The 22,640-nt window shown below is 42.7% G+C and overlaps 1 protein-coding gene across 4 annotated transcripts in view; it reads left to right on the plus strand.

Moving 5' to 3' along the window:
* TAMM41 (TAM41 mitochondrial translocator assembly and maintenance homolog) overlaps positions 1–20,968 on the plus strand; it is a 50,651-nt gene extending 29,683 nt beyond the window's left edge. For 3 of the 4 annotated variants that reach the window (XM_028101682.1, XM_028101684.1, XM_028101685.2), the window contains 3 exons: positions 9,345–9,510; positions 10,783–10,845; positions 20,828–20,968. In XM_028101682.1, the coding sequence (XP_027957483.1) occupies positions 9,345–9,510; positions 10,783–10,845; positions 20,828–20,904 (306 nt within the window). In that variant the 3' untranslated portion in view covers positions 20,905–20,968. The remainder of the gene's footprint in view (positions 1–9,344; positions 9,511–10,782; positions 10,846–20,827) is intronic. The other variant, XM_028101683.1, reaches the window with a different exon arrangement.
* The last annotated feature ends 1,672 nt before the right edge of the window (positions 20,969–22,640 follow it).

Raw genomic sequence — 22,640 nt, forward strand, 5'->3', positions numbered from 1 at the left:
AATGTGTAGATTGCTGTAGGTAGCATTGACATCTTCACAATGTTTGTTCTTCCAATCCATGAGCATGGAACGTTTTTCTATTTCTTTGTGTCTTCTTCAGTTTCTTTCATGAGTATTTTATAGTTTTCTGAGTACAGATCCTTTGCCTCTTTGGTTAAATTTATTCCTAGGTATCTTATGGTTTTGGGTGCAATTGTAAATGGGATCGACTCCTTAATTTCTCTCTCTTCTGTCTTGTTGGTGTATAGGAATGCCACTGATGTCTGTGCATTGATTTTATATCCTGCTACTTTACTGAATTCCTGTATGAGTTCTAGCAGTTTTGGGGTGGAGTCTTTTGGGTTTTCCACATACAGTATCATATCATCGAAGTTTGGTCTTTTTTTGTTTGGTTTTGTTCTATATAAATAGACTCTTACACATAGTATTCTGACGCTTATTTTTTTCCTCACTTGTTTATTATGTTTATTATGTCTTGGCTTTCCTTTTGTTATATTAAATGGAAATTTCTTTCCAGGTATCTTTAAAAATGATATTATTATTTGAAAATAAATATTAAATAAATGTTAAAGGACTTTTCCTTTGAGAAAGTAATTTGAATTTAAGATTTTTTTAAAACTCGGGGCACCTGGGCGCCTCAGTTGTTGGGTGTCTGCCTTTGGTTTAGGTCCTGATCCCGGGATCTTGGGATCGAGCCCCGCATCGGGCTCCATGCTCGGCGGGAAGCCTGCTTCTCCCTCTCCCGCTCCCCCTGCTTATGCTGTCTCTCTCTCTCTCTCTGTCAAATAAATAAATAAAATCTTAAAAAAAAAAAAAGATTTTTTAAAACTCTAGAAACCACAGAGTTGTTTTTTTATGTATTTTACTTTTTAAATGCTCTTCCTCTTCCAAATAATAGGGGCAATTAATATTATTTTGAATATAGAATTAAGGGAATTTCTACAACTAAAAGGGAACTTTGAAAGAAAAAAAAGAATTATTTTAAACAAAAAAAAAGAGTAACATGAAATGCCCGAATACCCACCAGTCAGTTGAACGAATTTTGCAAGTTTTTTTACTTTTTTACATGCATGCACGTGGTTTAAAAACCAAATGGGACCTCAAGGTTTATAACAAAAAGTAGCAATTCTGTGCTTGGCACCTTCTTGCTTCTCAGTGCTACTTTCCAGAGGCCACTGCTTTCATCTCGTTAGCGGGTCCTGTGTTTACCTCCCTGTTTCTAAACAATATAATCTGACTGTGATTTCTTGATTTTTTTTTCTGTTTCATACTTTATTTTTGTCCTCCATCTATGGAAGATGAGGATTTTTTCTCTCTCTTGTCACTCCCACCAACATGCACGCACGTTTGCACACTTGCACACACACACACTGCCCTTCCTGCCTCATTCCCTCTTGCTCCACATACAGTGATTTCATAATTTTTGGTTAGGTTAATATTCACTATTTACATTATTATGAAACTTACTTTTTCTTCATTGCTGAGATATATTACTTTGAAATTTCCTTTCCTGTACAAATTTGTTTTTCTTGGAGTTAATAATTGTCTCATTTTCTTCATTTGCTTGATTTCCTTTGTTCCTGTCACTAATTCATACCCTCTTAAAAATCTGTATAGCTTCTCTCATCATACACCAACACCTCAAGTATTTTCTGTTTCTTATTTTTCTTGGGGACGTTTCTTCCTGGAGCCCCATGTGCCCTGTTCTTTCTGGACTGGTTGTTTTCTAGGCTTGTGGCATGGCTGTTCTCCTGGAGCATCTTTTCATTATTACCCTGAGGGTTCTTTCTGCCTCTCTCCTTTGCTAGGTTTTGATTTTCTGCATCTTTTATCTTCCTTTTGCATGGCTACACTTTAATTTATGGTGAAATATACCTTTTAGTACCTCTCTAACATAGGTTGCGAGGAAGGTACATTTTTTGAGACCGTGTACATCTGAACATTCTATCCTTGCACTGATTGATAGTTTGGGCTACATAACACATTCTAGATTGGAAATAATTTTCCCTCAGACTTTTTAAGACATAGCATCATTTCTCCTAGTTTCTAAGTGTTGTGTTTCAAAGTCCAGTGAGGTACATTTTTTGAGACCATATACATCTGAACATTCTACCCTTGCACTGATAGATAGTTTGGGCTGCATATCACATTCTAGGTTGGAAATAATTTTCCCTCAGACTTTTTAAGTCATAGTATCATTTCTTCTAGTTTCTAAGTGTTGTGTTTAAAAGTCCTGGGTGGCTCAGTCAGGTAAGCGTCTGTCTTTGGCTCAGGTCATGATCTCAGTGTCCTGGGATCAAGCCGCGTGTTGGGCTTTCTGCTCAGTGGTGTCTGCTTTCCCTCTCCCTCTGTGATCTCTCTCACTCTCAGTCTCTCTCAAATAAATTAAAAAATAATAATAATAAAAGTCCAGTGACATTCAGATTGCTGTCCTTTGGGGGCATCTGGATGGCTCAGTCGTTGGGCGTCTGCCTTCGGCTCAGGTCATGATCCCAGGGTCCTGGGATCGAGCCCCTCATCGGGCTCCCTGCTTAGCGGGAAGTCTGCTTCTCCCTCTCTCACTCCCCCTGCTTGTGTTCCCTCTCTCACTGTGTCTCTCTCTGTCAAATAAATAAAATCTTTAAAAATAAATAAATAAAATTAAAAGAGAAAAGATTGCTGTCCTTTGGATGTGACCTTTTAGCTCTAGGACAGTGTTTAGGATCTTTTCCCTTTTTCCAGTCTTAAATTTCATGATGGTTTTCTTTGTATATGTGTTTTTCACTATTATTCTGGCACTTCATGAGCCTTTTCAGTCTGGAAACTCGTGAGCTCCAATTCTAAGAAATTTTGTTATTTCTATAATAATTTCTTCATATCCATTTTCTTTGTTCTTTCTGGAATTCCTGTTAGCTGGTTGTCGGACCTCCTGGTTTGATCTTTTTAATTTCTCTTGCCTCCTTCCTGTTTCTTTGGGGTTTTTGTTCTGCTTTCCAGAAGAATTTTTCAAATTGATCTTCTAGCACTGCTATTAAATTTTTAATTTCCTTTGAATGTTCTTTTTTTCTTATAGCATCCTGTTCTTGTTTTCCAAATGCATTATCTTTTATCACCCCTCTAGTGGTCTTTATTATAATTTTTGAAATTTTATCTTGCTCTCTACATTGTCTCTGTTTCTCTTAGTGTCAGTATCTGTAGAATTTCTCCAAAGGGACATCATCTATTCCCTGATTTGGGATCAGGAAGGATAATGTGCTTAGCTGCCAACTTTCAGAAAACTGAGCAAGGGGAAAGGGCTGGGAATTTTCTTTAACCCTGAAGATAAACCATTCCAAATTCCTTGCTATGGCGTGGGAAAGCCTGCATGATCTAAATTCTAATTGATCTCTTATCCTGGGGAAGCTCACAAGAGTAAGATTCGTGGGCCGAATTACAGTTCCCAGCACTGCTGAGGCTGTAACTGACACCCACCTGCTCCTTCCCATGCTACCCATTCAAAACTCCCTTCTAGCACTTGTGCTGGGCTAGACGAGGTGGCCCTAACCCTCATCCCTGAGGCATCTGAGACCCGGTCACCTTGCCCATTTCAGGCTATGATTGCTGCCCTTTCTCTTTCCCGTCAAAATTGGGCACAGGGTACTAAGAGATGTGTACCAGCAGCCCTACCTCTGATGATCAGGATCAGTTACTTCTGCCACTGTGGCGCTACTCCTTTCTGTGTCTGCTGGACTTTGGGCGTGGAATCTGAAGAGAGTAGGTGGCAGTCCTAGCTTTTAAGTTTAAAGTCCTAAAGTTGTAGGGATGGGAAGCACACATTTCCTGAGTGCGTCACTGGGAACAATGGGAAGCAAGGTTACTTCTTCCATCCCTTGGTTCCCAGACCTATGCATTCCACCAGTTGGGAATGAGGTACTATATAACGGGCATTAATTTAGGATGCGTACTGTACCCCATTCGCACAGGGTATCATCTCCAAGCTGCTGGCTCAGCTGTTCCTCATTGCTCTGTCATAGGATTTTTTAATGATGGCACTATTGGCGTTTTAGGCTGGATAATTCTTTATTGTGTGGACCCCAGATTTCCCCTTTTTGAGAACTCTTCTATCAGTTTGGTAGCTTTGGTGCAGTATATGGTAGGAAGAGTAGAGTTATGGTCCTGTGCCCATTGCTGTACCTCTGTACCTCTTTTGCTCTAAAATGGGTCCCATAAGTGATGTTACATGGTACAGCCATGTTGGTGAAGCAAGCATTCTGTAAGCCCTGTAATGGTGCTGGCTAGGTCCTGTCGGCAAGAAGGGCAAACCCATGCTCAGAATATGTGTTACTTCCAATTAAGATGAATTACTGCCCCTTTCCAGGTGGAAAGGGTCTGATGTAGTGAACTTCCACCAAGTGGCTGGTTAGTTTAAGGAGATGATCCTATTATCGGGATCTCAGCGTTGGCTTCTGTTGCTGTCAGGATAGACTTTAACAACAGCAGTAGCTAAGTCAGCCTTGGACCTAGGCAGAGCCTCATTCCCTGCCACTATGGCTACTCCTTTTAAAAACCATTGTGCCAGCACTGGGATGACAGAGACTAGTGAATTAACTGGCTGAATTGTCCTTTTGGTTATTGTTGATTCTTCTGTGAAGGATGCTTTCTCGTGGACGTTAGCAAAATACAAAGATCTTCACACTTTGTGCACACCTCCCATAGATCCATCCACATGCCTTTTCTCCCTAGTTTTTTGTCTTTAGTCTTCCAGTCTTTTTCCTTTTGGGCCCAACCAATCAGCAAACCATGCTTCACTCCTCACGGGTCTTTGTATCTTCTTTCCTGAGGCCACTTTCTCCATGTAAAGTGGATGACCAGGTGCGCTACCTGGAGCATACCCATTTCGCCTCATTAATGTCTTTCAGGGCTATCCCTGAGTGAGGCTGTAATGCATCATTTTCAGCTTGTACATACCAAGCCAAATCCTCCATGCAGCAAGTTCATCCTTTATCCTCTGAAAGCCAGTCATAGGGGATCCTCCATGTAGCCATATGCATGAACCAGTGAAGAAATAGGATGGTATGCACTGGTACAACAGTGCAGAGTGGATATTATGAGGCCTGGGTTTCCTGTGTGTGCATCTTACTTGTGCCCTCTGGCCTTACTCATGTTGAATGCTAGTGTACCTCTTCTATCTTACAGTGGATTACTGTAGAGCCTGCCTGACCTTAAGATTTGGTGAATATGAGAGATCTCAGCTCGTGATGGGCAGTTCTTGATGCATGGTCTTTTGTTGCTCCATTGTTAGAAGCTCCATCTCTACCAGGGTCTCATATCTAGGAGCTGATTTCAAATGAGGTCTTGTTCTTCACTGCAGATGGCATGGTCTTGCTCTAGAACCCTAGCAGTCTACATTGTGATTCTTCTACTGGGAGCCTACCACAAGCTTCCTGTGGCTTCTTTTAGCGAAGACACATTTAGCGCTCTAGAATTTACAGAGTTGTTTGGCCCAAGTGGGGGGCTGCTTGCTCTGCTGCCTGGATCTGTTGCAGAGCTCTTTTCTGCTCTCAGCCTCACACACCAGGCATCCTTTTTTACCACTTGGTTAATGGGTCTGAACATTACAGCCAAGTGTGGAATCTGCTGCCTCCAAAACCTGAAGACGCTTGCCAAGCCTCATGCTTCATTCTTAGCAGTGAGAAGTGCGAGATGCACGAAGTTGATCTTTACTTTGAAGAGGATGTCCCACCATGCATCAGACCACTTGACCCCTAAACACTTCACTGATGTGGCAGGCTCCTGAAACATCATAGGATTTATCTTCTACCCTCTGGAGTACATTTATCTACCAGGCACTCCAATGTACTTGCCCCTATTGTTTACCAGGTAACAGTAGCAACATACCGTTGATGTAGTGGATCAGCCTGAGATTATACAGAATGTCCACATAGTCTGGTTTCCTTGGGTTATCTTATGACAGAGGATGGGAGAGTTAACACAGCCCTGAGGCAAACCATAAGATATACTATTGTCTATCTCATGAACGCGAGCTGCTTCTGATCCTCCTTCCTAATAAAGATGGAAGAGAATGCATTCCCCATGTCTTGGCCCCTTCCAGATACGTCCAGTTCTGTTGACTTGCTCTAACAGATTTACCATGTTCAGCACAGCAGATGTAACTGGGACTTCTACTTGGTTGAGTTGTGGTAGTCTGGATAATCTTCCAGAACCCATTTGGATTTTGTGAGGACCAGACTTAATGGAAATATGATGGGGACCATTAGCCTTTGTATTAGTCAGTGTTCTCCAATGAAACAGAGTCAGTAGGATATATATACAGAGAGAGAGATTTATTTTAAGGAAATAAATCATGGAGGCTGACGAGTTTGAAATTTGCAGAGCATGCCAGCAGGCTGGAGACCCAGGGAAGAGTATGTTGTAGTTTTTTGAGTCTGAGGGCAATCTGGAGGCAGAATTCCTTCTTCCTCAGAGACTTTAGTCTTTTTTTCTTAAGGCCTTTGACTGCTTAGATGAGGCCCACCTGCATTATAGAGGGTAATCCGCTTTACTCAGAGTCTGCTGACTTAAATGTTAATTATATCTTTAAAAAATACTTTTATAATAACATCTGGACTAATGTTTGACCAAGCAACTGAGCACTATAGCCTAGCCAAGTGACACAAAATTAAACATCACACCCCTGCATCCTTTAGGTTTACAGATAGCACTAATTTCTGCTTTTCCTCCTGAGATGTGATGTTTGTTGTTGTTTTTTTAATTACTGTTTTGTGTAAGAGGTAAAATGGCAGCTTCAGAGGCTTCTGCTTGGCCTTCCATGGTATGTCAGCTCTAAAATGCCGTCATAGAGTATGCTCTTTAGGATTGCTCCTCGTACCTGCCATGTACAGTCGGGATTGAGCAGATCTGAAACAAGCCCTCATCTGATCCTACGGTGGCACTGCGGAACTAGGTGGCCTTTCCGGGTTGTCCCAGCTTGGGACAGAGAGGCCAGGCCTTTGTACTCCTGCATCGTCCAGTCATTGGATCCAGGCAGCTCCCTTTGGCTGAGGACAAGTCTAGGAGGGACTCTGAGAGAGGGATTCAGCCCACTTCGCCAGCAGCTAGTGGAACGAGTACCTTGGCCCCTAAGCCAGCACCTGGGTGGTACAGTACAGCACCCAGTACCAGGTGACCACATCTGCTTTTTTAAAACATCAGCTTTATTGAGATATAATTCACATACCATAAAATTCAGTGGTTTTTAGTGTATTCACAGAGTTGTGCAACTGTCACTACAGTCTAATTTTACAGCATTTCCACCACTCGAAAAAGAAACCCCACATCCATTGGTAGTCCCTAGCTTCCCCTCCCAAGAGGCTACCAATAATCTGTTTTCTGCCTGTATGGATTTGTCTATTCTGGACACTTCATATAAATGGAACCATGCAGTATGTGGTCTTATCTGCTTTTAAAATGCAGTTTGACTTTCACGATTTTTTAAAAAATTTCTTCTCCTTTATTTACTGACTCTCACGATTTAACTGAATGCTTTCACTTCCATGTTTTAATGAGAATCAAAAAGGATAATTACACAGAATTTAACAATTTATTTGAAAATGTCACCTAGTATTTTGTCTTTCAAGCAAAAATTCCAGTGCATTCTTTTCCTCAAGAGAAAGCAGTGGCAAATACTCTTTTTTTAACTCCTCATATTACTCAAGCCATTTTGGTATCTCTGAAATTCCTGAAAGCTTCGTAGATAAAGCCTTACAGTAATAGAAGATCCTTTTGACTAATCTCAATTCTTAGCCCCAAAATACGAGTCCATAAATGTTATTTCTAATATATTATACAGTAATATCCACAGTTTTTGTCACTTATTGAAGCAAAGCTATATAGAGTTCAAATCCTGTGAATTTAGAATCCTTTTAATGATAAATGTGAAATACTCAGGTTAAAAAAAAAAGACCTTAATTTTTACTGGAGCCACTAGATAATAGTACTTTGTTCTTCGTTGCATAAATTTTATAGAAAACTAGAAAATCTAGACATTACTACTCAATAAATACTTATTAAATGAAAAAAAGTGGTAGAATGAGTGAATTCTAAGTGTTAATAAGAAAGTTAGTCATATCTGGAAAATCTGAATCTAAAATTTAATACATTCATTTGCCTAGTTTTTTTCTTACTGTTCTCTTAGTCAAAGTTAAAACCTAAACATCTGTTGAAAGAATACAAGACAGGGCACCTGGATGGCTCAGTCAGTTAAGCGTCTGCCTTCAGCTCAGGTCATGATCCCAGGGTCCTGGGATCGAGCCCCTCATCGGGCTCCCTGCTCCGTGGGAAGCCTGCTTCTCCAGAACTCTCCCACTCCCCCTGCTTGCGTTCCCTCTCTCACTGTGTCTCTCTCTGTCAAATAAATAAATAAAATCTTAAAAAAAAAAAAAAAGAATACAAGACAGATTCTTACCTGAAAAATAATGGGATGAGCCACTGAGGGCAGCGTTACTGGTTCTCACCTTCGCAGGCAGGCAATGTTTACATGATTTTGTAAAAACTTAGTTCTGTGAAGTAAACTATATTAGACTAGGAGTTAGGGAAGCTAGGTGTGGCCTCGGCTCTGTGGCTAACTTTGGATTCAAAGTCAAGTCTGATGCATAGTTTGTATGTTTTATTTCAGTATTTATCTTTCAGCTTGATGTATTTAGAATATGTGGGGCACAGAACCCACTGGTATAATTTAATCATACTTAAGAAATAATGACAACTAAGTTTTATTGATTCAGTTATTCATTCCCTTACTCAACCAGTGTTTTTTGACTACCTACTGTGTGCCAGGGGATTAAAAGCAAATAAGTTTAGTCCTTGTCCTCAGTTTATTCCCACAGTTAATGAAATACAGCACAATGAATAGAAAGGCCCAGAAGGCAGGAGACATGAGGTTAGACGCTGCTCTCTCCGATTGGCAGCATGACCCTGGCTGTGTCGCTCAGTGCCCCTGTGTTGAAAGTGGGAGAGGGAGTCTGAGTGCCTGGATTTGCTGAGCCTCAGCGAATGTTAGCAGCAGCCTCACTTCCTTCAACTGCTGGATGTAAAACAAATAAAAATTTTAAAACTGAGAGTCAGAAATTGATCCTTTAAAGAGGCTTCTATTCTTTTCTCATGTGAAAGTGGACTACTGTAGGAAAAGAGTTGGCCTTTTTGAAGGAACTTAGCATTTGAACTCTTGTGCATTCAGTTTCAGAAAGGAGCCAGTCTCCTTAGCATGCTGCCCAGTCTAGGGAATGGGTTCATGTATGTTTATATGACTTGAAAGAGAAGCCATGTTTCTTTGAGTCGTTATAGAATTCAAAGAACTTTCCATAGACATTATCTTTTTTTTTCCCCCTTAGATAGATAAAAGCCCAGAAGGACAATTCACTCAGCTAATGACATTGCCCAAAACCTTACAGCAACAAATAAATCATATTATGGACCCTCCTGGAAAAAACAGAGATGTGGAAGAAACTTTATTGCAAGTTGCTCATGATCCTGACTGTGGAGAAGTGGTACGACTAGGTATGTTTATGGATTTGACGTCAAGGAAGTGCTGGCCATGGGTAAAAAGCAAACTTTGTGACTGAGGTGTGTTCTTTATTCTTTCTTGCCTAGAGAGATCAAGAGACAGATTGTCTCAGGGAAGAAGAAAGCACTAACAATCTGGGGTTTTTCCAAATCTAAATTGTCATTTGTTTGAAGTAGGGTGGTGAAAGTACTTCTGTTTTCAGATTCCTGGGTCCTAAATCACTGTCAAAGGGGGGAACAATGTTTGTTTTGGTTCCAGGAGCATAACTTCTAGAAGTTATTCCAAAGACTCCTCTGTGTCCTTCATGGTGGTCTGAGAAAGAAGACTAGTGCCATTTTTAGCGCTTTTCTAACATGAGGAACACAGCTTTCATCAGCCGACTCCCGTTCAGTGTGTCTCATCATGTGTTCCGTCAGTTCCCTCTGACATGGCCCATGTTCCACATATTATCCCCAGGGCCTTCCCAATGTTTACCCAAAAAGCTTATCTTCAGAGACCCACTTCCCTTTGAGGCGTTAAAGATAATTCACGAGGGCTGTCAGTAAAGAAATAATCATGATTGAAAAGGACTCCCTTCCCCAGATGAGCACGTTCTCCTGTTTTATTGAGTAAACATTTCCTGAGCTCCTCAAAGATGAAAGCTACTGCCCCAGATGCCCCTCCAGTGACGCACTCTCCCAGGAACCTGCCCCAGGCTGTCAGAGCATGCGTTTAGGTTCCCAGGTACCAATTCTGAAGATAAGTGAGGAGCCACGTTGTTTGTTTTCATTTTAACATGATTCTGGTCACAATATGATCTCTGCTGCCTTTGTGAGAGGATGAAGGACTGAGGAGTCCTGTGTATGTTTTCAGAATGGAAGTTTTTCTCCTAGGCAGAAATTTTGGGTTCTTTTTAATCATTTCACATCTTGGGTTTGAGATCCAGCCTCCTTAAGCAGATTTAAAGTCATAAAATGACCTTTGAGGGTGACTTGGCCCCCCTACCCCCCCCAACCCTGTTTTAATTAAGGTGAGGAGGTCCAGGCTCAGAGGGGAGCAGGCATTTGCCTGAGCTCACACGACTGGTCGGTGACACGGCTGGCAGCTCCGGTCTCCTGGCCCTCAATCCTGATACCCCTTCCACTGTCATTCTGTGACACCAGGGCAGAGCTGGATTTGCTGGTTTTCTTGGATAACTGGAAAGAATATTACGTTTTAGGTTTTAAAAGTGTTAAGATGACTAACATCTGGCTTTTTTGGCATCCTTGCTGGTTTTCTCTCAACAGGGCTTTCAGCAATTGTGAGACCTTCTAGTATGAAACAGAGCACCAAAGGCATTTTCACTGCTGGTAAGAACTTCCGAAAATCCATGGTTGTTGTTTGTTGTTGTTGTTTTGTTTTTGTTTTTGACAAGAGTTAACGTTTAATTCACAATGTAATGAAGGTTACAGGTAAAAAGCTACATATAAAGCGTGTAAAGGCCTATTACGCAAATGTACGTGTTTCTATACAAAGCTCCTATATCACCGTTTGCCACCCTCGTTTCCTGTGTTTGTTAGCTGGGCCGAGTCCTGGAGCTCTGGGTTAAGCGAGCTCTCAGTCTACGGAGGGGGCAAGGGGAGAGCCTCTGAACCAACACCTCAAAATGTCCTCTTAGAGACATCTAATTGTTATTTGCAAAGTAAAATCATTTCCTTTTCGAAGATCCAGGCTTAATGTACCTGCTGGATTGAGTGGCCTCAGCATTCCTGATTAAAACGTAAAGCTGCATCTGTGTCCTGCAAGTACTTCTGAAGTGCTGAAGTGTGGTGGTCGTGAACTAGGACGTAGCACTGGTGTACAGACAGGCAAAACACTGTCATCTGATCTAAAACCATCAGACCATGTGAGGTGCTGTTGGAAGGCTTACTGCCCCTCTCGGTTTTCTGAATAACTCCTTGTGTGCAGGTTGTCCCCTCATTTTAGGATTTGTGAAAGTCACATGTGCATATTGTTGCCAAAGCAATAGTACCTTGCCCTTCTCCCCGCCCCCCACCCCCCGCCGCCATTTCCCCTCTCCAGAGACAACTGCTGCTAACTCTCCTAGTGGCTTGGTTTTATGTCCACTGTCAGTTTGCTAAATAGTAGGTGTATACTGCTGCTTCTCTCCTTTTCCGTGGTCGGCATCATCTGTGGACTTCTCACTCTGGCAGATTCGAATTCAGCTCTTGTACCCACCCCGCCGCACATGCTCGCCCCTCCCTTCCCTGGGTCCTCGGGTAGTTGCTGTGTAGCGTTGGTGAAGCCAGTCGTCAGAGTTTACAGCGTATGACTCTGTTACTGTGATTCATAGGTGAGCCGTATCATACACTTTTCCTTCCCTGCACGACTTTCTTTTCCCACGGAGATTGTCTTCCCCTGTCTCCTGTCTCTTGTGTCTTTTACTTTTGTGGTGTACACTCTCATTTTGGTGAGGCACGCCTCCAGTAACTTCCTGAGAAAGGATGCAGGGAGGCAAACTGGGAGACCGTGTATAACTAGAAATATCTTTAGCTTACCCTCACATATAATTGACACTTAGGCTGGAGATGGATTAGAAATCATTTTTTTTAAGAATTTCGACATCATTATTCCGATTATCTTCTCACTTGAGGATTGCTGTCGAGGTCCAAAGCCATTCTGATTCTCAGTCCTTTGTTCTTTTGTGTATATTCTTTCTGGAAGCCAGTTAGGTCTTCACTTGCCCCCAGGGCTCTGACATTTCTCAGTGATAGGCTTTGATAATGAATCTGTTTTTATCTACTTTACTGGGTACTCATTGCTCTTTCATTTTGGAACCTCAGAAAATAAGAATACAAGAAATTTTTCTTTTATTGTTTTTTTTTACCTTCTTCCCATCTGTTTTCTCTCTTCTCTTTCTGGAACTCCTTTTATTCAGATATTGGACCTCCTCAAAGAGCCCTTTGGTTTTCTTTCTTTTGTCTCCTATTTTTTCTCTCTTTTTGCTCTGTTTTCTGGGAGATTTTCTCAACTTTAGCTTCCAACCCTTCTTGAGTATTTTATTCCTGCTATTGTATTTTTAATTTCCAGGAGCTCTTTCTGTGTTCTTTTTTTATTCTCTGAATGTACATTTTTGTTTATTTTTTTTAAAGATTTACTTAATAGAGCGCGTACACATGTGTGCACTCGAGCAGGGGGAGGGGCAGAGGGAGAGGCAGAGAATCTCAAGCAGATTCCATGCTGAGCGCAGAGCCCTACATAGGGCTCGATCTCACGACCCTGAGATCATGACCTGAGCTGAAATCGGGAGTCGGACACTTACCCAACTAAGCCACCCAGGCGCCCCTGAATATATATTCTTCAAAAAAATTTTAAAACATCCTGTTCTTGTTTTATGCGCTTAAGCATTTGAACATATCTTTGGATATTGCCATATTGCCCTCCAGAGGGGTTATATCAATTTATAGTCCTACTAGCAGGAAATGAGAGTTCTCTTTTCTCCCCATTCTCTCCAACACTTGGTATTGTCAAATGATGGACTTTATAGTTCGGTCTTTCTTTATGTGACCATCTACTGAGCCTCTCTAATGTGCCAGCCATGCAGGATGCAAAAGTGAACACACCGTCCTACCTTCAGGGAGTTCATAATCTAGAAGGGGAGACAGATGTGTAAATAGAAATTTGCAGTACTGGGTGATAGATGGTACTGGTGATAGATAGGTAACGCCAAGTAGGGAGTAATCTTTCAGCCTGATTCTGATCTCTGGGCTGAACTTGCCAGGAAGCTGGCGTGGTCACACCTCTTAACCTCTCACCCCAGCTTCCTGGATACCCAGCTGTGTTTGGCCCCAAGGACACAGTGCTGCCCCTCCTGAGTCTTTGGAAAGATTCAGCCAAAAATTCAACAAAGATTTAGTAGCTCATGTGCCAAATCTACTCAGCTGAAGATCTTCCTACTGCACAGGAGTGCATAGCTTTGCATTTCCAATTAAGATATTTATTTAATCTATGTTCCTGCTGGTTTATCCTGGCAAGGCTGAAGATGAGGTGTTTTTGTTTGCTTGGGTGGTTCAGACTGTTAATCTGTGATTTGCATGATTGCAGCTTCTTGGGTGAGGCTGAATGCTTTGGGTTTTCTTTCTTTCTTTTTTTTTTTTTTTCTGTTTTGGGCTTCTTGACCCATAAGGAATTATTAGATTTATGGATTTTTTTTATTTTTTAGCTATGATCATGTGTTACAGGGTTTTTAAATTTTTCTTTTCTTTTAGAAATACATATTAACATTTTTACAAATGAAATGACAGGATGTTTGAGATTTGCTTGAAAATAAAACATGGTGGAGGGAAGGGGGTTAGGGGTAGAGGACACAAAATTTGCCCTGAATTGATATATTGTTGAAGCTGAGTGAAGAAACATGAGACATGATCTACTCTTCTTTTATAAGTTTGAGTTTTTCTCTAATAAAACGTTTTGAAAAATCTGTCATCATCACCTCTTGACCCTTCAACCTGAAATGAATCTTTGGTCCTCTTTCCGCCTGCTCTTTCCAGTGGCCAGCAGAGGGCAGTGGGTGACACAAAGCCACAGCCCAGTTTTCCTGTGGCCGCCCTGGTGCCCAGGGCTGGTGTGCTCACTGCCTGCTTCCCTTTCCTTTCCGAAGATGCCTTATTGGACCGTGGAAGGCCAGAGTACCAGAATGTGTGCAGCCTGCTCTGCGCGTGCAGAAACTGTGGAAAGTGACCAAGTGTGGGTTTACCTTATGCTCTGGTTTCTCTGGTTTTATGGTGCTTGTGGGCTGTGATGAAGGCAGCTCAGGCCAAAGGCCCAGAGCCTGGGGCTCATATTCCAACTTAACTACTGTGACTTGGGCAAGTTACCTAATTTTTTGGAGTTTTAATCTCGTAGGGATAATTATACCTGCCTTACCAGGTTGTGAAAATTACATCTTATGATAAATAAACCCATCTAGCACAGTGCCAGGACTTTATCTTCTTGGTATCCTTAACCTGACCCCTCTTTAGGCGTCTTTGCACTGTCATATTCAGATGGCATTCACCCACCCATGAATCAGGTCTCCAGTTGGAGCAAACCAGCAAGAAAGGCCCCGAGTGGCTGGTTGACTGTTCCTCTTCCCTTTGACTTCACAGCAAACTTCAGAACCTCTAAGCCTCTGCGTGTTGTTCCTTAGAAGTCCTCTCTTTGTGGTGGTGGCTGGCATTCTGCCTGCTTTGCTCAGGCAAAACCCCCCACGTTCTACCCGTGTTCAGTTTCTCAGCTAGCTAGCTGATGCGTCATGTGCAGGGTGGGAAAACCTGTGTATTTATATTCCTTAGCAGCCATTCTCACCCCTCCCCTTTGCAACGTCCCACTCAGTGGGGGTGAAAAGGCAGGTTCAGTCTTCCCCCTTAGCTAGTGAATACCTTTAATATTCAAATTCAATTCAGAGAGATCGCTGACCGAGGAGCTAAGCTTGGGGTCAGAAGTCCTGGACTTGAGTCGCAGCTACTCATTTCTTTGCTCTGTAACCTTGGCATGTTAATTAGCCCTTCTTCCCTGAAATGGAGGGGATCCTAATACCCAGGCCGCTATGTGTTCTGAGAGTGTCCAGTATGTACCTAGTAGGTGCTTTATAAACTTGGATGACTCTAGATCTAAATATCACTCTATTCCTAGACAAGACAGAGGCCAGGTATCTATAACCAGCCCAGAGGATTGCCTTTTCTCATAAACTGTGTTGGATAACACAGTTGCCTGTTCTCATGTGGTCTGACTCTGTCTTTATTAGTTCCCTTGAAATCCCTTCATCATCAGATACCCCCATGTTCAAAGGTGAGTACAGAAATGCCTCCAAAGCCAAACACTATTTTCCCCTTTTAGCCTAACTCAACCAGCAGCTCGGGAGAAGTGAAAGGCCATTTAGTCTCCTGACACTTGCCTTCTCTTCTTTTCATGGTAGCAGCAAATGGCTTCGCATCTCACATGGGTCACAGAAGACCAGCTAAGCAAAGTGTTGTATTCTGATCAGCAGCAGCCTTCACGTTACTAACCTTTCTGAGTCTTCTGGTACGGGAATAGGAGAGAGATGGAGGATTTAGTGATAAGACTGAGAATTAAGCAGGAGCCGGCAAAGGGAGCCTGAAAAGCCAGGCAGAGGAATTCAGAGTTTATTTTGAGGGCAGAGGGAAGCCAAGGAAGGATTGTAGAAAGAACTTGGTGGCTAGAGAGTAGAGAGCAGATGGAGGGGCGATAACACTCTTGCTCAGGAAACTGATTAGCCATGGTTCAGCCAGTCAGGGGAGGAGTTAGGCAGCCTGAACTCGGGTCATTGTAGTACAGGCAGAGAGAGAGGAGACGCATGCAAAATTTAGAGGGCAAGTTACCTGTTCCAGATGGTTGGAGGGATACGGGGAGTGAAGGAGAGGGGGGAGTCAGAGAAAACTCCATGTCTGGCCTGGGAGGCGCTGGATGGTGGTGCCATTCCCAGAGGTGGGGAGGTTGGGGAGGATGATGAGCTTAATTTCTGAAATCTTGCTTTTTTTTTTCCCCACCTGACTTTCTGGTCAGTCAGAACTGACTCTGGGGACAGATACCTGTTTACCTCTCTAGCTTCAAAGGATTCACCTGAATTAACAAGACGGGTTTAGTCTTGTTCCTAAAAAGTTTCTGGCATGCCTGAGGGGTTCCTTACCAGCCCTTTCCTGGAACACAAGAGAATGGATTGTCGATTATCTTCTGCTTCCAGTTTCTTATAACTAAAATACTTCTTCCATTTTTTAGTGTCTACACATTAAATAAGAAGAGCACATAATAATAGTTAAGGGTTTTTTTTCCTAGCGATTTGCTTATTATTTAACCTGAGAGTCCTTAAAATAAGTTTGTGCTTCTGCTTCAAGAGATTTTCTTTGTAGATAATATCTAACTGTGGTTGGAAAATAATTGGAAGAATGTTTGGGGGCTTACTGATTTTCCCTCCTAAATACCTGAAATGTAGAATTATGGGAAGGGAGAGACCTCTCACAGCCTACTCATATCTCTGCCTCACATTGTTTCCTGCAGAACCATGTCTGTTACTGGATCCATCTTATTTAAGGTCACACAGGGATTCATGGTCTTACATGTGTAGTAACTTTGCTGCAGGTCATGTGAAACAGGCTGGAACTCAACAGAAGTAAAACTTGAGGAGCCAGATATTGAAGTGGATTTCTATATGCTTCCAAAAAAAGACCTGACTTTAGATACTAGTCAGAATTCATAATGACCACTTCAGGTAGATAAAGATGTGTCTAAAGATGCTGTTATCTAAAGAGATATTACATCTTTATCCATTGGGGAAGGAGCAAAGACGATGATGATGATTCTTAAAGTTTCTCTCTTAGCAGGCTGTCTTCCCTGAAGACACATTCTAAATGCAAACTTCCCAAATCACCATCCTTTTCTATAGAAAGAGAGCAGAAACCAAAAGGAGGCTTAATGTAAGCCAAGTAGAATTCTATGGATTGTAAACTCTGAGAGCAGAGACCATAACCTCAACATCTAGTTCAATGTCTTATATAGATGCTCAATAAATATTGGTTCAATATATTTCAGTGACTGAGTAAATGAAAGATTCTAGGTTTTCTGGTAGTAGGAAAAAATCTCCATAGATACAGAAAAGTGCACAAATCGTAAATTTGGTGAATTTTCACCAAGTGAACACACTCGTGAACCTAGGACCCAGATGAAGAAATAGAACAAGACTGTCCCTCAGATGGTGTGCCAGTCATAGTCACTAGTTCTCCAGGGGTAACTACTCTCTGACTTCTAATGCCATGCTTCTGTTGTGCCCATTTTTGAACTTTAGATAAATATGTAGTCTCCCAGGGCTTTCCCTCCTCTTTACGTCAGTGAGATTCAACATGGTGTTGGGAGCAGTAATAGTTCATTTATCCTCATTGCACCAAGTCCATTGTATGATTACACCACAGTTTATCTACTCTCCTGTTGACGGTTTCTTGGGTTGGTTCCAGTTTGGGGCCCTTACAGGTAGTGCTGCTGTGAATGTTTTTGTACCTGTCTTTTGGTAAACGAACATAGGCGTTTCTCCTAGGTGCATACTTAGGGGTAGAATTACAGCGTCATAGCGTTATGTGAATGTTCCACTTTGGTAATACTACCAAACAGTTGTCCACATTACACCCCCACTAGCTGAGCTCTTGGTGTGGCTCCTTCTCACTTGACGGTCCGTGTCTTTCTCACTTTAGGTACTCCGGTAGGTGAGTGGTGGTATCATATTGGAGTTTTAATTTACATTTTCCTGATGACTCATGAAGCTGGGCATTTGTTCACACTTATTTGGATATCCTCTTTTGTGAAGTGCCTATTCTAGTGTTTTGCTCATTTTTCTATTGAATTGTCTGCTTTTCTTACTGAATTCCTCATATAGTCTGAATACAGGTCCTTTGTCTGATAATATGTAATGCAAAAGTCTTCTGCATGGGGGGCTGTCATTTCCCTCACTGGATGGTGTCTTTTGATGAAAAGACATTCTTAATTTTACTGAATCTAGTTTGTGAATTTTGTCTTTATGGGTAAGCAGCTTCTGTGCCCTGTATTGGAAAGGTTGCCCACCACAACTTCATGGAGTTTCAGTTTTCCACTGGTGTTGCAATTAGAATATTAAGGCAGAAAGGATCCTTCATTCCAGTCTGTTGGTTCTTAACCTTCTGCAAATCCTAGCTCCCTGTGAAAACCCGACGAAAACTACCGTCGGCACAGAAGTGAGCACATCCACGCACACAGCATACTTTCTGGTTTCCTCCTAACTTTCCTGCAGTCCGATGTTGAAACCTGCCCACGGCCCCTTGTCAGGGAACCCCAAACTAGTCCAGCCAGTCTTTTTACAGATGAGGAAGTCGAGGCCCAGAGAGGGTGCGTCATACTGTAAGTTTGTGGTCCAGTTGGGACTAGAATTCAGGTCTCTTGACTTCTCTTCGAGTCTTTCTTTCTTTCTTTCTTTCTTTCTTTCTTTCTTTCTTTCTTTCTCTCTCTCTCTCTCTCTCTCTCTCTCTCTCTCTTTCTTTCTTTCTTCTTTTCTTTCTCTTTCCTTCCTTCCTTCCTTCCTTCCTTCCTTCCTTCCTTCCTTCCTTCCTTCCTTCCTTCCTTCCTTTCTTTCAAGATTTTTACTTATTTGACAGAGAGATAGAGAGCATAAGTAGGCAGAGCGGCAGTCAGAGGGAGAGGGAGAAGCAGGCTCTCTGCTGAGCGGGAAGCCCAATGCAGGGCTCGATCCCAGGACCCTGGGATCATGACCTGAGCTGAAGGCAGCCGCTTAACTGACTGAGCCACCCAGGCACCCCTCCAGTGCTCTCTCTAACACAATTCCCTGCTGCAGTCTTTCTGAGAATCTCTGGCAGAGCCATCGAAGGGAGAGACTGTTTTTAATGAAGGGAGGTTTCCTTTTTTTTTTTTTTTAAGATTTTTAATTTGAGAGAGAGAGTGAAAGAGAGAGCACAAGCCAGGGGAGAGGCAGAGGGAGAGGAAGAAGCAGACTCCCTGTGAGTAGGGAGCCCGATGTGGGGCTCGATCCTAGAACCCTGAGATCATGACCAGAGCCGAAGGCAGACACTTAACCAACTGAGCCACCCAGGCACCCCAATGAAGGGAGGTTTCTTTGCAGTAGCAGCAAAATTTGTCTACATGGCGACATTCATGTACTTTAGATATTTACCTTAAATGTTAAGGTCCAGCATATCTATATGTAAGGTTTGTGAAGTTGAGCTGGGACTTAGCATGGCCGATGCATCTTCCTCTGGCTGTGACTCAGTGCCCTGGGGTTGCTGTGTTGAATCTTACTGTATGCACCTACCTGTGTTCTGCTTAGTGTCTCGATTGGTTCTGGCTGGAATATTAAAAAGCACCTTACGTAAGAAGTTTCCAGTCTCAATGCTCAAGTGGGTGAGGTTCACCGAAGTGGTTGCTCCAGGGAGAAAATTAAAAGAGGTGGAGGCAGGGAAAGGAGCCCTGAGTTTCTTGACCAGGCTAAGTCCATTTGCAAACAGTAGGCAAGCTGGGCCAAAGTTTCTAGAAGTATTTGCTAACAATTTTCCTGGTATGCAGACTTTTTACCTGCCACTCCCTGCAGTAGTTTCTTCAAAGATTCTAAGTGGACTGGGCAGCTTACAGGTAACAGGCCGGGGTATTTTCAAGAGACCACTCAAGCCCCACTACTAGGAGTCTCCAGATTTAATGCTGTTACCTCATCCACAGTGCCTACCAGTGCTTAAAGCGCACTGCCAGAGGTGTGCATTTCAGACGTGCAGCACAGACCACAGTTCCTATCTCATGGGGAAAAAGACTGTTCGAATCTTTGGGCCACATCCTGAAACATGGACTAAATGATCTCATCCTCAGCACAAAGGAAGTTGAGCCCATAAGACCATCTGCAAATAGGATCCTATTAGACCTGACAGACAAATAGCATCCCATTGTTCTACCCCATCTTACTTCTGTCCCATTAGCCCCCAGAGAGCCTCTTCTCCAGTTTCATCAGGTACTTGTGATTAAGTAGGTGGAGGGTGCTATAAGGTCAAATATCTCAATGAGGTGCATCTGTTCCGTCATTTCAAAAGCATCTACTGAGTACCTGCTATGTGCTAGGTACTGTACTAGGTGATGGGGATACAGCGATGAAGGGGACGAGCTCCCTGTCCTTGAGGAGCTCCCAGTCTAGGCAGAGGGACAGGTCAGTAAGCTGACAAGCACCACACAGTGTGGTAAGTGCTGTAAGAGAAGTCAGCGCAGGTGCTGTGGAACCAGGAGGAGCTGCATCTGAGCTGGCCTGGGGTGTTCAGGAAGGCCCCTCTATAGAAGGGATCTGAAAGGGGATGAAGAGGGTACCTGCAGAAAGTGATGGAACCGACATTCGTTCTGGGCAGGCCGTGGCATACTCAGTGACACAGCAGCAGGGAGCTGGGGGTGGTTGGGATGCCGGCATAGAAAAGGAGCAGAGGATACCCAGTTACATACAGAGTTTTGTCTTTGTTTTCCTTTCTCCTCTCTAAAAGAGCTACTCAAGTCAGAGGTTGATGATAGACTCGTAACTCAAAAGATTCACTTATTCCGTTAACTCAGGTACCTTTGGCATCTATGGCACTGTTGGAGTAGATGTCTAAATCAGAATCTCTTCCCCGTATGTTAATCATGGTGACCTTTAATCATCTTTGGCTCCCAGGGTCTCCTGGGACCCCACCCCAGTCAGCCCATTACTGCCCCACTCCAAAGATAGATCTCTGATCAGGATATCATGGAAGCTCTAGCTGAGTATGTAGTCAACAAGCACCAATTTTCTCACCATCTCTTCTTTTTGTCTTTTAGGTGTGAAGAAATCAGTGGTTTATAGTTCACTAAAGCTACACAAAATGTGGAAAGGATGGCTAAGGAAAACATCTTGATTTGGCTTGCTTTTATACGTGTTGTGTGTAGATTAATAAAGTGATCCTTTTTGACAGAACAGTATTTGTTACCTTGACCCACTGCTTGAATTTGAAGATACCTAGGTTCGTATAATATTTGATTTTGAAATGTATGTGTTAGACATTTATCTGGGGGACCCAAATACCTTTGAGGATGAGCAAATGAGTAGTTTCACAGGCACAGATGGGAATCTATGAAAGTACTTTTAGCTAGTGAAGGATTGAATAGAACAGGGAAAATGACCTAATGTTCATTCAAGGCCTACACACCAAGTGTGATACATGAACTGCTTCTTTTAATCCTTACCATACATAGATATGAGCCCCACTTTTTTACAACTAAGGAAACTGAGGGTAAAGAAGTTAACTAACAGGCTACTGGCCCACAGCCCCAAAACTAGTACATGGCTAAGCTGGGACTTGAATTCAAGTCTGTCCCACTCAAAAGACCAGTATCACATCCCACTTCAGGCCCCGCCTGCAAGATGTGAATAATTCTTTCCTGATTTATCCAGATGATTTCTGTGATTATTTTCAGTTATCACTGGCCATGAAGCTAAAGACACCTGGTATGGTTCCTTCTACACCATTTCTTTTTTTTTTTTTTTTTAAGATTTTGTTTATTTATTTGAGAGAGAATGAGATAGAGAGCATGAGAGGGGGAGGGTCAGAGGGAGAAGCAGACTCCCTGCTGAGCAGGGAGCCTGATGTGGGACTCGATCCCCAGATTCCAGGATCATGACCTGAGCCAAAGGCAGTCGCTTAACCAACTGAGCCACCCAGGCGCCCTCTTCTACACCATTTCTATTCTGTGTCTTCTCAGATCAAGTGGGGCAGTAGAAAATTCCTTCCTAGAATGAGCTACTTCTGGGGGTATGATGCATGATACATCAGAATTTATGGCAGACTTAGAGACCATTTATACTCCTTCACTTTACAGGTGGGATAAGTAAGGCCCAGAGAGGTGGTGACTTCCAAGGTCACATATAATTGTTGACAGCCTAGACTAAAACTTGCATCTCTACATCCTACTTAATCCCCTTTTCGCTTCAGCCTGCTGTTCTACCCACCCAGCCTGTAGGTAAATTATAATAGGGCCTTGGATTTCAGTAGCTTTTACAAGATCAGGAAGAACAAAATCCTTCGGCTCAGTATTATTTTCAAAAATCACAGGACACCTCACCTAAATGTAACTCCTAACTCTAACTTGAGTTTTACGGTCCTCAATCCCTTCTTGGATAACTAACCTACTCTAACAACTGGGCAGCAGATACAGGAAAGTCTTTCCCTGGAATTTCAGGTTACAATGGGTTATGTAGAAATAGATCAGAGGTTATGGCAAGTGGAAAAGCCAGGAAAAGACTAAAGGCTCTCAGGGAGGAGAATTTATTTATTTATTTTTAAGATTTTATTTATTTATTTGACAGAGACACAGCGAGAGAGAGAGCACAAGCAAGGGGAGTGGGAGAGGGAGAAGTAGGCTCTCTGCTGAGCAAGGAACCCAATGCAGGGCTCTATCCCAGGACCCTGGGATCATGATCTGAGCCGAAGGCAGACGCTTAACGACTGAGCCACCCAGGTGCCCCAGGGAGGAGAATTTAATTCAACTGATTAATTCAATATTGCCAAGCAATATTGGGTTGGAGGGAGATGGGATTGGCCAAGATGACCATACTTGTGATCCTGCCCTCAGTAAGCTTGCAGTACATCAAGTG

This window comes from Eumetopias jubatus, unplaced genomic scaffold, assembly GCF_037043125.1.
Source record: "Eumetopias jubatus isolate StellerSeaLion01/CBP00866 unplaced genomic scaffold, mEumJub1_p1.0 scaffold_1, whole genome shotgun sequence".
Taxonomy (NCBI): Eukaryota; Metazoa; Chordata; class Mammalia; order Carnivora; family Otariidae; genus Eumetopias; species Eumetopias jubatus.